This window comes from Haemorhous mexicanus, chromosome 19 (assembly GCF_027477595.1).
Source record: "Haemorhous mexicanus isolate bHaeMex1 chromosome 19, bHaeMex1.pri, whole genome shotgun sequence".
NCBI lineage: Eukaryota > Metazoa > Chordata > Aves > Passeriformes > Fringillidae > Haemorhous > Haemorhous mexicanus.
This window is the reverse complement of record NC_082359.1, coordinates 6308706-6325074: the sequence shown is the minus strand read 5'-3', so window position 1 is coordinate 6325074 and position 16369 is coordinate 6308706. Positions and strand designations below refer to the sequence as shown.

Here is a 16369-nt window from a genome sequence, read left to right as displayed (position 1 = left end):
GAGGTTTCTGATGGTGCTTGCCATTAATTCCTTTATCCTTTCTCTTTTCAGGAGCATTGTACCTTGGATAAAGAAATATGGAACCAATCCAATCACGGGAGAAGTAAGTAATGATGGGTGGATTCACATCATGGCTTTGCTTTCTTTATGCTCAGTTTTTTATTTAATGTGTTAGAGAAACAAAAATGCCTTAGTGAAAGTAAAAGAAGTTGAATGGGAGTGCAGTTTTGAAGATGTGTGGAAGAAAGGAGAGCATTACCTCTATTTATTTTTTGTAGTCTGATTGTAAATAGGGGAGACTGAGTGGTTCATTTATATGAACTCTCAGGGTATCTTGCCTGCCTTCCAGCTGTGGCATAATGAACATCTGTACACAGGGAAATACAAACTGTTGTTAATGCTGGTTCTGCCCAGAAAGCCTGACTGTCATTGGTGGAAAAGACTCTACTGCTGCCTCATGTAAGCACAGTTCTGGTCCCTACAGGGCAAGGGGCTCACACCTCTCCATCTGGGATTAAATGTACAGCAATGTTTCCTAACCCAAAGGATATTTGGCATCATGCAGATTAAAGAGATTAATAGATGATATTATGAATGGTAAGCTTACACTACAAAATCTTCTGAGTTATCCTGACAGTATATTTCAGAAAGCTTCTGTCATGATGGTTCACTGTGAGAGAAACCTTTGTGAGTTCCTCCTTCATTTTTCTGCATAAATGATAATTATGAAGGGATTACTTTCTGTAGTAGCATGAAATGGTAAAACACTAAATAAACATGAAGTACGGGAAATATTTCCCTGTTGGAATTATTTTTTTTCTGATGTCTTAAAGTGCATTGTTTATGAGGGCGCAGGGGAAAATTTTAAGCAGGAACTGTTGCTTGAGCAACTGAAATTCCTTTTCCTTCAGTGTGTGCAGTTCCTTTTGTAGGCACGGGGTGGCAGCCGTTGCCCAGGATTGGGGAGGTTTGCCGCTCCTCTGGGCTGAGATTCCTTCTGAAATACCTTGCGTTCGATTAAAGATTTTCCCGTCACACAGATACGAGGAAAAGCTAAATACAAGTGTAACATTCCAAACTCTAAACATGAACAGCCTGTCTGAGATTTAATGTCTTCCTGCCGGTGTGTTTGTGCAGTGGTGAGGTGATTGAAGGTCTTTCTTCACACATGAGGCCAGTGTGTGTTGAGAAGGAATGAAATTACAGCTATTTTGTTTGTTTTTGCCAGCCTCTCACCACTTTGCTGTTCTGTGCATTGGTTGGGAGTTCTGGGGTGTTACCAGATCAATTTTTTTTCACTCAGAGCAGCTCATTGCAGACTGTGAACCATGATGTGGTTTAAAATTGCTTCAAGTAAATGCTAAGCAAGAAGTGTAATGTGCCTGACTGTGTTGTGTAACGGAGAGAAAGGGAGACTGTGCACAATATACTTGGTGAACCATAAATGCTTAAATGAAGTCAGGCCTTGAGACATGTTAGTTTACCAGACTTGTGCTTCTGTAGTTGATCTGCAGTGCTCTTCCAGCTCTCCTCAATGTGTGTTCTTCCTTTTGCTCTGTATCACTGTCTGGGGAGCCCTTTCTTCCCCCCTCTTGTTCTGTGGTGGGCTGGTGCTGTACAGCTCTCTCCTCCACAGGACCAAGGTGTTCCAGATGAGTTGGAAGGAAAAGGAGACACTTGTTCTCCAGAATAGCACACAGCCCTGCTGAATTCAGCTCTGTGGAGCTCTAAGTTGAAGAGTGGCATTGAAAGAAGGATTGTGATTTAGACTTGGTTTCCCAGAAGGGTAGCTCAGGTTTTTGGAAGAACAGGGTGGCATTGGGCAGAAATGGGATAGGAGTGCTGGGTAGGTGGCAAAGGAAGTCAGTGAATTGAGCTTGTGCATCTCTGGACTGTTCTGTCCTCTGTTGAATCTGTCACTGTGTGTGCAGCCTCTGTTCCCTGTGCAGCTTGTTCATGGAAACCAGAAAGTATCTTTTGTAAATAATTGGTGACTTGGAGAAACTCAGGGCTCTGGGTTTATTTAGAAAGGAATTGAGCCAGATGAGCTGCATTGCCATGTTGTGTGCACTAACTTATGGAGTTACTTTGCACAGGTTGGTGATGAGGCTCTGGAGAATTTTTGCATTTATTTGTCTTGAAGTAAAAAATAGTCATGAAACCCTTTGTGGCTTGTACTTCTCTAATTGTGGTTTGCTACAGGACAGATGCTTTAGAGAAGTCAATAAACTACTTGGAAATGGGAGGTTAGTGGTGCACTCTTGGCACTCACTAGCTCTGTCTAGCTGCCTCATTTCTGAAGTGGACCCCTCAGTGGAGAACTGGACAGCCCTGCAGTCATTAAGATATTTATCTCTGCTGTGCTCCAGGGGTTAGGACTGTGCTAGTCTTTTATTAATTGGATGTCTATGAACTGATCTACAAGGGACTTCTCTGATTCTTCTGAATCCTAAACTATTGGACCAGCCTTTGTTTTTCAAGAAATGCTGCAATGCAAATCACTGTTGACCTTTGTCTAGAATTTACCATGAGCTATAATAGAAAGTAACTTTAGATTTATTCTCCCCCCGCAACAACCTTTGTCTAGAATTTACCATGAGCTATTCTAAAAAGTAACTTTAGATTTATTCTCCCACCCCCCACCCCCCCTTTTAACAATGCATTGTGGTAAAAAATGCTTGTTTTACTGCTACACCAATAATTTTGGAAGAAGCAGTTCATTTCTCACAGCTGAACTAGAGTCTGTCAGTTGGCATTGTCTCGCTTACTTTTTCTGTCAGCTTTGTCAGGACACTGCCCTAGCTTATCCTTACACTAAAATTGCATAAAATAAAGTGGAAAGTGATAGTTAGCTCATTCCTTTTTACTGACAACAGCACTTTGGCTTCTTGGGCTTGCAGAGAGTTGCAGGCTTGCCAGGAAGTTTCATGTAGTGCCGTTCTGACAGCCTGACCAGCATGCCCACACGAGGCAGCCAGCTGGGCTCAGGATACCTGTTTCAAGGAGTGAGATTGGCCAGAGCATGTCTGCTTGGTTGGAATCTCAAATATGAACAGATGATAGATCAGCGTGCCTTTTGACAGGAATTTCAAGGAAATTTGGTTTTCTTTGTTGCATGGATATGTTCTATGTGGGCTGAGCTATTTTTCCTCCTGTTCATTGTAATGTGTCTGATGTCAATACCTATTTTTTCCACTCTGGTTCAGTGACATTCTGACTGTGTGTGGGCAGGCCAGATTGTTGTGGCTGTACTTTCAGCCCTTATCAAGGCTCTGTAACCTTAGGCAAATAGCTCTGTTCCCTTGTCTCAGAAGTAGCTACTGTCTTTGTCCCTGGTTCCTCCTTTTCTGTGGGAATTTAACTCTTTTGACTCTGTAAAGCCAGTTAATTTGATTCAGTCCAGTTAATTTAGCCTGGCCTATGAGTCAGGTTAGGACCTGAAGATGCTGTGTGGTGGATTTATGAGACTGAGAGTCCCATTTGTGGTCTGAATGATGCAGAGCAGAATTTGTGCTGTGCTCTGTCTTGTGCAAGGTTGGGATCCAGACCTGCAGGGCAGAGAGGGCATTTTCTTAAGCATCACAAGGTTTTAGATTCTCGCTATGTTGAGAAGGAAGTTTTTTATAAATTCTGAGGGTTTTTTACAGGTTAGAAAAGCCTTTTGCTTGGTCTGCCTCTGAAGATAACCATAAAGAGGAGTCTGGTGCATATGATGAAGTAATAGAAGGCAAAGCCACTGACATGGTAAATGAGAACTAGCTTTTGGAGTCAGAAGGCTAAAAATCCCTGATTTTTCCCAGTGAGACAAAAAAGAGAGCTGGACACAGAGCTTTGCTCTGTGTACAATATAAATATTTGCTATTTTTCTCCCACACTCTTTAATCCTCTATTTACCAAATAAAGCTGACTTGAGGTGAAATTATGACTAACATGATCAAATAGTGGCAGTACAGGTGCCTGGCTCCTGCAGTAAGCCTGTCTGATCCAGGCCTTGGAAGCACCAGAGAGCTTGTACCTGCAATGCCCTGCAGCAATGACAGCCTGCAGTGGACACCTCCTCCCTCCAGCACTGCTCACTAGGAATGTAAACAGTGCCCTTTTTTTTCAATCATTAGTTTGAAGTAAGGTCAGTAAGATGATGCTTGCTATAATTACAGGCACCTTCAAAACCTTATAACTTCTTACCCACAAAAGAAAAAATTGCAAGTACATCTCTTATTTCAAAACTTGGAACTGCATTCTCAAATACATCCCTTAAATGTATTTATCTTCCAAGTGCTGATGGCTGTTGTTACTTCATTTGTTGTTGAAATCATGGTTTCTTTTCGATTAGGTCAAGTAGATTTCAGTGAGTTTCATAGATCCCATAGAAATCAGTTACTGGTTTTGCTGTGGAGCTTGCTGACTTGTTTTAATGAAGAGGATCTGAAGAAGATTACTTCTTTTACTGTTGATTTGTTGATCCCACTTAAAAAATGAACAAACAACCTTACAATATTTTTTTTTAATGCACTAAAAAAGTCTTTGGCTATCCAAGTAAGGGAAATCCTGTCTGAAAAGGATGCAGAAATTGGAGCAAAGGTGAAACTCCTTAAACATAGAAGTGTTTTTACCATGTTTGTATTTTGAAAGCATAGAGATAGAAATAGAAGACATTGATAATTGTTTCTTCACCTGGGGAGTGAACATAATGAGAGACAGGGCTTAGGTATTTTTTCTGTTTTTGCAATATTCTGAATAAAGAAACTGTAGTGTGTGAGCAATGTGGGAAATACCAAGTAGGAACAGGTATTAAACTACAGTTTAAGTTCTAGCCAGGACTTTATGGTTCACTACAAATTGCTTTCCAGCTCTGTCACATAATCAGTGCAGGGTCCCTGTGTTTTAGGAATGGATTCCTGAAAGTGGGTTGGATGAGCTTCACACATGACTGAGTCAGAGGTGTTGAGATCACAGTCACAGACAAACCTCATCCAACCCTGAGTCAAGTGGAACGAGTCTCAGGCCACAACTGGGAAGAGGACAAGTTCCAATTTCATGTGACCCTTATGGCTAAATCAACAGTGACAGTGGCTTTTAACTCAGTTCATGTGGTCTGTGAGGTAATTTACTGCAGATTGCTGCTTTAATTGTGTTGTTCCAGGTGTGTTTCTAGATAATGAGCAGCAAATAATGGATGTCATTAGACAAAACCCTGTGGTTTGAAGGTGCCCTCTTTCAGGGCAATGTAGCAGTCTATCTACACTGTCAGGAAAATGCAGTAGCCATAGATAATATGCAGTGGGATGCATTTTCAGAGTGTTTGTTGAGAGCTTTCTGTAACTGCTGGTGATGTTACCTCACAATTCTGGTGATCATCTAAAAATGGCACGTTGAAGCAGGAGTCAGATTTTCCTTGTGCTTTCTCATCTTTTTGTCTTGAGAAGTTTTCTTCACTTACTGTTTCCAAAGAGATTGTGCTTACTTTGAGCATTTTCATCTTTTGTCTGGGTACAAAATGCCAGCAGGAAAATGCTGTAGAGACTTACACGGGCAGGCTATGTCCATATCAGTTTTCCATATCTAAAGTCTGGGACTGTCTAATTAGGAGCTAAATAGTTTGACCAGTTGAGATAATTTTCATTATGTAGAATTCAGGAATGAGTCATATCCCTCTCACGTTGTTTTTTCCTCAACATCAGAGCACAGCACCTGAAATCCAAGTAGTCTGCTGTGTTTTCTCCTTGGGGCTTTGGAAATGAGTGATCATTTAGGTGGATCAGTAACTTCAGGTCTCATTTGGATGTAATGTGAGTGATGTATAAGTGAGAATTTTAATTTTTCTCTAGAGAACTCCTTTCACATACATGTCAGAAGAAGTCTGAACATCTTAAGCTTTGAAATTCAAAGTATATTTCTTAATTTGTCTGATGCAACTCAGTCAGGTCTTCAGATATTGCAGAAGTTTAAATGTCAATTGCCCCCTTTTTCCCCCATTTGTTTAACTTAGCATATTTTTCCTATATATTTGAAATTAAATTCTTTTTCTTGTTTATTTGTAAGAAAAGTTTCAGTGTGGGGTGGGAATACAGTTTTGTTCTGGGTGAGTAATAGCTTATTACTGAACAGAGAACAAATCTTACAGAAATAAAGCCAAGGGAGCTTTGTTGTTGAAAAATGATTCAGACAAATCCATCTTGGTTTTCATGTGCTGCAGAAAGAGGAGTGAAATGATCAGGAACAGAAAACTGGGAGACTGTCTGAGGTCTTCACCTCTCTCAGTCTGCTTTGCAAACTGCGTGCTCTGTCTTGAACCAGTGTTTGCTTTCTGCCTGATATGGCTGCTGAGAGTTTTTGCTGATGGTTTTTCACCTGATACATATCTTCTAAAAATTTTGGGTTTGACCAGCTTAGTCTCGTTTGTATCGGTGCCAAAATTGTGCTTCTCTCTGTTAGTGTTTACAGCTGTGTGTTTCACACAGAGGAATTTAATGCTTTCTTGACTTTCTGTTGTTGAGACTTGTATTTTCCTCTCAGATGTTCTTCATGCCTTTAAGTTCTCCATACCCTACCTACATGGTCACAGTTCTCCTCCACATCTGTTAAATTTTAATATTATCTTCTTTGAACAGAGTTAATCTTAATCATACACAGTAAATGCTGTGTGAATGCCTGGTACAGTGGTGGGAATATTTTCTAATCTCTTCCTGAAATACTTTGATAATATCTGATATATTACACATGATATTGTAAAACCAAAAACTATTTCAATATGTGTTGAGACAGGAAGGATGCTTTGAGAAAATGAGAATTTGTTGCATTTTCTTTTGGTGAGCTGGGTCATTTCAGAAGCAGATACAAGTTCGAGTTAACCAGGATGAGGTGTAGTTCTTCCTTTTTTCTTTGTTTTGTTGTTCCAGTTCAATGTTGCTGCCTGTATTTCTGTGGGCAGTAGCAGACTCCTTTCAGACACGGGTGGTTACAGCTGTTGTCATTAAGCATCTCTCTCCAGGTGCATTTTTGTCTGGGGCAGCAGACACAGGCTGCTGCCCAGAATCCACTTTGAACAAGATGAACTCTTCAATATGCAGCAACTGAGCCGTGTCGTCTTACCTCATTGACCTCAGAAATTATTAGCTTTTAGTCAACAGTCTAAATGAGTTAATATTTGACTAGTGACCATAAATTTTCAAGGCCCCTGGATAGAAACATATGAGGACATGGTTTCTGCCCTGGGGAATGACCATGAAGTCACGTGTCAGAACGAAATGGTCATAAAACACAGGGGTGATCAAGGGGATGAAAATCCCACTGAGTTGTATCCTGACAGATAACTCCTTCTTTTGTTGGGCTTTCTGAAAATTTCCCTCTCTCCTTTGTTGCTGACAAACATGGATAGCTGGTTCTTTCTTTTCCAGAGTTGTTTGTGTGTTTTACAGTAGTGCACCCAGCACTACTAAGAGTTAGCCTTTATCTGTCCTAAAAAGGGGATTTATTTTTCAATTCCCTGTATCTTTGGGAAACAGTGAGGGCAAAGAAGATGAGATTTGCTTCTACTTACTGTTCAAGTGCTTTATCAAAAAAAGACATTTAAAACCCTCCAGTGTCATGAGTCACTGGCCAAGCTGCTGTTCCTCCTTCACACCTTGCTGACTGTGGTGGTGGTGGGCAGTGTTTGATCCAGTAACCCTCCTCTGGGCACAGGCAGATAAACGTGTCTACCATTATTTCTAATGCATTATGTCCCTTACAGCAAAAAAGTATTTACATCTAGGTTTTACAGACTGAACAGATGGTCTCTTCTTTTCCTTTTCTGTGTTTTGGTGTAAGTGTGCACATTGGATGGGATTTTGTGACTGTGACACTTGAAAAACTAGCAGCTGTGAAGCGCTCTAGCCTTAAATGAGATGCAGCATGAGGTTTCCCACAGATCTTTACTTGCCTGTTTTTCACTAAAATTGGAGACTAGATTTTTGGTGCTTCTGCAAAGCTTTATTTTCCTTGAACTGTGCTGTATTTGGCTGTGGATCTCTGGATTGGTAGACTTTTGACTGCATTAGGACTGCAGGTTTGAACTTGCAATGCAGCTACATGTCTTTTTCTCATGGTAATTTCTGTTAATGTGCTCTTTGATAGAGCAGTATTATTGCTGGTATCTGGGAACCATGTGTGTTATCAAGCATATCTTTATGGTTCTCTGGACAAGGTTTTGGTGACCATATGGTGTCAGTTTAATTAACTTTTAAATATGTAAATACAGTGGTCTAGAAGTGTGTAATGAAGGATCTGTGTCCATTACCAATCTAGCTCAGCAGTACATGAAGACTGCAGTTAAACAGCAGCTTCATCCAAGAATGTGAATTGAGGGTATCTTTTTAGCATTAGGTAGGCAGCTGTGATAAATATTGAGCATTTTTCTTGTTGAATTAAACATAGAAATGATACCTGGAATTGTGAGACTGTTCTGTCCTCCTGACTGCTGACCCCAAATTTTTCATGGATTGTTAAAATACATATAGATGGCTTATTTTGTTAAAACAGTGCTGCTGTTTCCAGTTGCAAACCCTAATGTGTAGGCTTGAGGATTTCCAATGCCCTTTATCATCATTAAATCCATTTACAAAATCTGAAATAAGTAACATTATACATGGAGTTATTCCAGTACTATTCATTGAACTCATGCCCCACTTTTTTGGGGGGAGATTTTATAGCAAGGAAGATTGTAAGAGGGCTTCTTAAAATGGGAAGCTGTATGTAAAGTTATATGTAACAGGTCTCATCTTTAAAGGAACCAAGGAATGTAGTACAAAATTCATTTGCTGTTGCTAAGTTTGGTACTTGGTAGGCAACACTGCATTTCAATATTAGTATTTGTTCTGGCTTTCTCTTCTGCTTGAGGTAACTCTGTGTTTCTTGTTTTGGTGGGATGAAAACCATCAGATGGCCATGCCAGCTATGAATGATTTTTGACCTCATATATCAGCCAGTTCAGATGTGACAGGTTAATTTTTCCCTGTGTAGTGTGCTGGTCCTGGCGGGACCCCAGGCACTACCAAAGCTCCTCTCTCACTGCCCTCCACAACTGGACAGGGGAGAGAAAATGTCACTGGGGGTCCATGGATTGAGATAACGGCCAGGAGAGATTTTCTTCCCAGATATGTTATCCCAGCTGCCTTACCACCATTTGTGATTGTCCCAGCCTTGGCCAGCAGCATGTCCATCCTGGAGCTGGCTGGACACAGTGGAAGCTTCCAGCAGCTTCTCGCAGAAGCCACCCTTGTAGCCCCCCACTACCAAAACCTGGCCACAGAACCCCAATACCAGCCTCCCTGGATTTTTGTGTGTTCCTGACAGAGGCTGTTCCGTGTGTCTAGTCAGGGGGTCCAATCCCCAAGTGCTGAACATTTGAACACTTACTCACTTGCTGTTGGTAGGGTGGGAAAGTCTGTCTTTACTAAACACAGCCTGTGCTCATGTCACCAACTCTGCCCGTGTATGGGTAGAGAATCAGTGGAGCCCTTTTTGATTGCTTCTCAGGCTGGTGCATATCCAGCAGGGTCAGAGCCTTATTAACAAGAAGGACGTGCAGCCACAGACCAAAGAGATTCAGCGAGTGTAATTAATTGATGCGTGGGGATTGTAGGTCATATCTGCACGAGGCACCCAGCCACGGCAGAGAATGATTTAATTCCAAACAATCGGCGTGTTCCATCCGGAGCTGCCACGGTGCCCCACTGACCTCCGTGGCGTCATCACCTCTGCCTGGCTATCGGTGAGGGCTGCTGCCCTTCGGGATCCCGCAGGAGCCGGCGCTGTCAGCTGACACAGGAGAGCGCGTGGGGCGCCGGGGCTGCTCGCTGCTGCAGGAAAGTAGGTCATGGCCAAAAGTAGCCTTGGCTGCCTCTGTGGAAGTGTGCCTGCGAGAGAGGAGTCAGCTGAGAAAAGAGCTCGCACGGTTTTGCGTTTGTTTTTTTTTTAGCCCTTCCTTGCTGTGGAGCAGCTGGCACTATGTGCCATGAAATGCGTCTGCTTTCCAGTATTTCTGCATAAAATATTTTTAGAAGGGAATATGCGGCTCTTATTTCTGCTTAAGGGAAGTGGCAGATGCTTGTGGCCTTTTCATTGTCATTAGGAATTTAGAATTTAATTAGATCAAGTGTTTTTAATAAACACTTTTTTTTCCTCTTGCTTTCTTAACTGGAGCGTGGCTGAAACTGGATGGTGGGTGTGTGTCAGGGAAACTCAAGCTGAAAATAGTTTTGAACTTGAGCTATGTATGCAATATTTGTTCTCTCTTAAGCATTATTAATAATAAAAAATACATGAAAACGAGTACTTTAACTCATTTTAGGATTCATTCACTCCTGCTGTCTCTTCCTGTGAAGATCGGCGCCCATTTGTGGCATAACGGTCATTTCCATGGCAACAAACTCTGTGATGGTGCTTGGAAAGCTTTGACTTTTGGTGGAGAATAAATAAAAGGAGATTCACCCACATGCAAGATAATCCTGTTTTCATGTGAAATGAAGAACTTGAGAGGAAAAAAATGATATTACACAGTTTGCTTATATCCTGTCTTTTTACACTTTCCTGGGTAATGTGTAGGTGTTTCAAAATTGAACCTCCTGGAAGTCCTGGTTGTGGACTCTCCTCTGTGGCTGCTCTGTGTGCAGTTACCAGATCCTGTAGCCTGGTCTTGGGCACTGAGCAATCCTTTGTAGCACATCATCATCTGGTTTTGCTGTTCTGAGGCTCCAAAGATTTTCTTTGACAAAACACTAAATCCCCTCTTACCTTGCCACGCAAGCTGAAGGAGCTGCTCCAAAGGGCATGAGTTGACATGCCAAGGTCACTTCTTCAAGAGAGGCCTGATAGAGGGCCAGCCTGTGGCAATAAAAGTTTGTAATATTCATACAGCACTTCACTACAGAGTTCTCACTCCAGGCTGTATTTTAACTCCTGTATGACAATCACTGGTTTTTTATTTACTGTTGACATAAGACTGTGTAAGTGCTGGTCTCTGTGGGGAGCAGATCCAGCACAAGCAGCTGATGCACCATGAGTAACTGAGGCTGAAAAATAACCTTTTTCCATATTATGGAAAGATATGACCTGAAATACCATACTATTTCCCTGGGCACAAAGTGAGAGTCCAAGGACTTGACAGCACTTCTAACAATACATCATAGGGTGACAGATGAAAAGTGCACTGCAGCTTTTGCTACCTTTAAAGTCTGCACAGCAGTTAGTCTGTCTTTTCTGTGAAATTTCTGTCAAGGTATAAATCTGAATCTTCAGTCATGCTAAACTGTTTCTTTACAGAACTGTTTTCATTTTTCTTTAAAGATGCTTATGTGTTTTGGGCATAGCTCAGATCTGCCAGGAGGATAATTTAAGGACCTTTCTTGAAATTATCAGTGTTTCCAGTGGTTGTGTTTGTAAAGAAGCTTTTTCTGAAGCATAATTTTTGGGCTGTTGCACAACATGTGCACAGATGGATGCTTCTTTGTGTTAATAGTTGTTTAGGTTGAACAGATCTGTCCAGGATCAGATGTTCATTTTGGCAAGTCTGCAGTTCCCCTACTACTTCTTTGATAAATTTGTTCTTGTAAGAAGATAAATAAATAAGGCTCTGCATTCACTTCTGCATTTCAGAGTGCCATTGCCTTTGCTGCCATTGCCTTTGCTGTCCCTCCTTGTACCCCAGCAGTGGGCAGATACTGGAGTGGTTTGGGGGCGTTTCTTTGAGAATCCACTTAAGGAAAAGCAGCGGTACTGGTCTTCTATTACATAACTAAATATAACCAAACCTGGCCTCTTTTTTCCCTTCCCATCTTATTCCTACTAGCTCTCATTGCTCTTCCTGCTAATAAATTAGAGAGATGGTTACCTCTCTGGCAGCAAATGAGCCTGCCAGTTGGTTGAGAGCAATTTGAGAAGCGCCTTCCTATAAACGAATGAGTCCAGCTGTCATAACATGTACTCTGTAAACCAAGAATATGAATTTTGATTAGGCACAGAAAGCCCACTAACTTAGTTTCACACTTTTCTTTATTGTTTTTTTTGCCATAATGATTGAAGTAGCAGTGTCGGCTGCAGGGCTGGCAGATCTCCACTTGTAGCTGTTTATAAAGAGCTGTCTGGGTTATAAAAACCCTCCCTAATCTCTTCAGGTGCGTGTTTTGAGAAGAGAACCGATTGTTTCTTTTAAAAGGTCTGTGCTGTGTGTGCTTTTAAGGATCCATTTGGCTGTGAAACTGTCTCTGACAGCTGATACAATCAAAGGTAGTTTTTTTTTTTGAAGTCTCAGATCCTGACTCAGCCTTGCAGCTTGTTTCATCTCCAGCTGGGTACCACATTCAAGCACTACCTGACCATCCTGGTGGGCTGTGCTGGTGAGGTCACCCGGGTTGTGATGTGTCCTGTCTTGCCAGTGATGTACCCAAATCACACACTGATCCCATGGAATGAGTGGGGGCCTGGCATGTTACTGAAGGCTCACTGTTATTTTGGGGGTGTGTGCAGCTTCCGTGCCTTAAGGAAGGCTGCAGGACAGGAGCAGCTTGGTTGTCCAGAAATGTTTGCCAGCCTGACAGCTCTGCTCTTCCCATGTCAGAAAACCTTCCAGAGAGAGAGCAGCAGAAAAATGCCGTGGACATGCTTCTGATGAAGTGTGGGAGAGCTGGAGTAGCTTAGTTTGCAGTGTCCTCTCTAGAGCTGGAGAACATTATCCCAGCCTTGGCTGTCATCTCAGTTCCCTGTTCAGTGGAATTGTTACCTGGGGCTTAGGTGGCTCAAAATCCCTCCTGGGACTCCCTTTGTTACCCCAAGTGCCTCTTCAGAGAACGTGTGCCTCCGTTTCTCTTTATTGTTGCTGGCTGTCATGTGAGCTCTGCTGCACGTTTCCTGAGTAAAAGGAAAATTACTATAAAGTTATTTCAGAAAAGGCATCGAGCTTGATTGCCAGAATGGTTTACTGGCTTTATGACTTTCATCAGAGGTCTCTGCTGAATTGTCCCTTCTGATCAGTGGCAATGGTCTTTGCCTCTTAGCCTTTCGTGCCAACTCCCCTTTCAGTCTGTGCTGTGTTGTGCAACTCCTTGGACTGATTCCCCATAGTTAGCACTGTCCTGTGTCAAATAGAGCCCTGTAAACAAATGTATCCCAGTTCTCAAGCTCCCTGAGCCTTGTTTTTGTGGTCTGTGACTTGAATTCCCAGGGCTCTGATAATTCAGACAACCTGCAATAGATTATTAATAAATTATGTACTCTTGAAGTCATAACAGTGATGTTACAGTTTCTTTTTATTTCCATGGTTACATTCTGTTGTGATTAATCTTTTTAATGCTTTATTTTTTTTTAGAAACTAGATGCCAAATCACTTATAAAGCTGAATTTTGCTAAAAACAGTGAAGGTAAGTGCAGTCATTTTCTGTGGGGGTGTTTTGTTGGGTTCTTTTCCTTAATGAGTGCTTTAATAAATTCTGGTTTGTCTTACTCATGGTGAACTTAAGTAGTTTGTGTTCTCTATCATGGTTTTTTTTTAGTAGAATAATTGCTTCTTGTGAGTGATATGTTTACCTTCAAAGTTCCATGCCTGTTTTTCTTTACACTAGGGAGCTGTAAATTATTCAGCAATTTCACTTTACTATAGCTACTACTGCACTAAGGTACTGTTTACTTTAAGGAAAGAATCAGAAAAAGTGAAATTTCTGTAATGTTATCTTATTTCCAACTTGCCTGTGGCAATATTTGCTGTTCACTTGGTTTTAAACTGCTTTTTGTTTATAAAAGGGATTAGACTTAAATAAACACGTGGGATTTTATGAATAAAAGCACACAAGACAGCTGCCTCGAGTTTTATTTTTGCAAGATATAAAATCAGCCTCCTAAGAGAGCATGGTAGCAACAAAAGAGAAGAGTGGAGATGAATTAATCTTCTACAAAGCAGATAATGATTTCTTTGAAATGAAAATGGCTAAGATTAGGTGGGGATAAAATTCTGGAGTGTCTGTCTCCTTATCTTACCAAAATCTATGGATTACAAGTTCTTTTCTGTAGCTGATGGATTTCTTCTGTGCCTTGAGTTCCATCTGTCTCAAGAGCAGGGTGTTAAAAGTTGATCAATAGTCAGTGTGGCCAAGGCTTTTGAAAGATACCATGACATTGTGCTTTCCCTAAAGAAGTCCAGCTCACAGTGCTGGGCTGGAGTGACAACAGCCATAGAGTCTCAGAAGCCTTTTCCTTCATTCTGTGTCATTAACCAGTCAAGGGAAAATGCAACAAAAACCAGAAATGAAATGTTGCATTTCTGTCTGTCAGCAAACTTTTATCTAAATCATAATGTGGAATGGTTGTAGGATCTTCTCTGTTCACACATAAATGTGATATCAAAGATCTTTGGGCCTTGCACTTTCTCACATTCAGTGATCCCTTATGAGTTGAGTGCTTTCTATCCAGATCAACATGTGTGTGCCCTCAGCAGTTTTGCTTTTCCTGGGACTCAGAATAGGGTGACTTGTTCTTCTGTACAAAGCTGGAATGAGGTCTCACATTTTACCAGTGTGTTTCTGTCTCCATCACTTGGGCACTTGCAAAAATCCCTTTCTAAACTTCTTGAGTTTCAGTCCCTTGTGGCAATGGCTTTCCTTCAGCCCTGGTGGCATTAACAAAAGTGTCCTCAGCTTTGCTTGTGCAGGGGGCAGAGCTGCCTCTGGTGGCACAGTGAGGGGTCAGTCTCTGCAGGTGTTTGCCTTCCCTGTCCCCTCAGGTGCTGAGAGCAGCCTGTTCTGGCCTCCCTGCTGGTTTTGATTTTCAAATGGTAATTAGGAAAAAAAGAACTAAATAGGCCCAACTTATTTCAAAAATCTCACCCAAACCCCCAGGTCTAGCAAACTGATCAAGTATTAATAACCTACTTCCAACTGCTTTCTGCTGTGATTATCCAGACATTTTTCTTTTTCCTCCTACATTGCCTCCCATCAGTTTGCTTGCTGTTGACTTGCTTAATATTTATGCTGACCCTCCTGGGAAAATTCACAGCTTGATTAGAGCAGGAGCTGGGTTCCTTACTGAGTAACGTGTTTAGATTTAATGGCATTCTGCTTGCCACATTTGAATACAAAATGCTCTTCTCTGCTTCAAGCACAACAGCTGTTGTGTGCTTTTCTGTAGGCTATAAGCTAAACTTTTATTCCTGGGCACAAGAGTGATACAGAGCAATGGACATGTTACAAGGTTCATGTTATCAATAGATCTTTGATTACAATAGTAACAATTATATTGTGGTATTTCATAAATATCAAGCAAGTTGGACAAAGTTCTGTGTTAGGAAATTGAAGGCAATAGATTTCAAAACTGCATTTTCCTTGCTTGTTCTATAGCTCTCCTAACTGTTGCTTTTTCTGTCACTGGAGAATCAAAATGTTATTAAAACACCATTAAATACCCACTGAAGTTGCACTTTATATTAAAAATTAATATAAATATCATCCACAGAGATCAGAAAAATTAGCTATTTCAAAACAGTTACAGGTCTTCATATGAATTGTGTGCTTTTTCCCCTCTTATCAGGCAAGTACCACTGTCCAGTGCTGTTTACTGTATTTACCAATAACTCCCATATTGTGGCCATCAAGACTACTGGAAATGTGTTTGCCTATGAGGTAGGTCCTCTGTTGCATTCCATTACTAATATTTTGTACTTGATGCATTTCAATTAAAATCACAAAATGTTTTAGAAAAACAAGTAAATTTTATTCTTGTTTTACAGCCAGGGAAATTAAAGGACGGGAGATAGACTGACTTCATGAATTGTTGTCTAACTTTAGCCTTCAGAAGAGGAACAAGTTTAGAAAATGAATTAAATAGTATTTCTAAAACCTTTTCTTAAGTTAATCTGCATGTACTGAATCTTGTGTTTCAAAATGAGTAGCTTTTATTTGCTTCTCAGTTAAATTAATAGGCAAATTTTCTATTGTCTTCTTTCTGATACAGCATCGTCACAAAAACACAAATTGCCTCATTTCTATTCATATCAGTGAATAAAAAAGAGCATTTTAGCTGAAGCTGGGGGAATAGGAGAAAGAATGCCTTAATGGACACCCAAACTGCATTTTCAGCCATGTTTTGTGAACATTTATGTAAACCCAAGTGGAATTTTAATCGTGACTTCTTTGCATAGTCCTTGCTGTAAAAGCAAGATTTATTTATTCTTTCAATAGCAAATAAATCCATCAATTAATGAATCTATATCCAGTGTTGTAAAGAGTCTGAACACTGGAACATCTTTTTGAATTCTGATGGGACATTCAGATACTCAGGGAGGAACAGGTTGAAACCATTGCAGTCAAGGAAAAGGCTGCATTCATCATGGTAGTACTGTAGTAGA

At 41.0% G+C, this 16369-nt stretch overlaps 1 protein-coding gene across 1 annotated transcript in view; it reads left to right on the top strand.

Moving 5' to 3' along the window:
* PPIL2 (peptidylprolyl isomerase like 2) overlaps positions 1–16369 on the top strand; it is a 68409-nt gene that overhangs the window by 1467 nt on the left and 50573 nt on the right. Inside the window, exons 5-7 of the mRNA XM_059863233.1 lie at positions 52–103; positions 13343–13394; positions 15553–15644. Of these exons, the coding sequence (XP_059719216.1) occupies positions 52–103; positions 13343–13394; positions 15553–15644 (196 nt within the window). The remainder of the gene's footprint in view (positions 1–51; positions 104–13342; positions 13395–15552; positions 15645–16369) is intronic.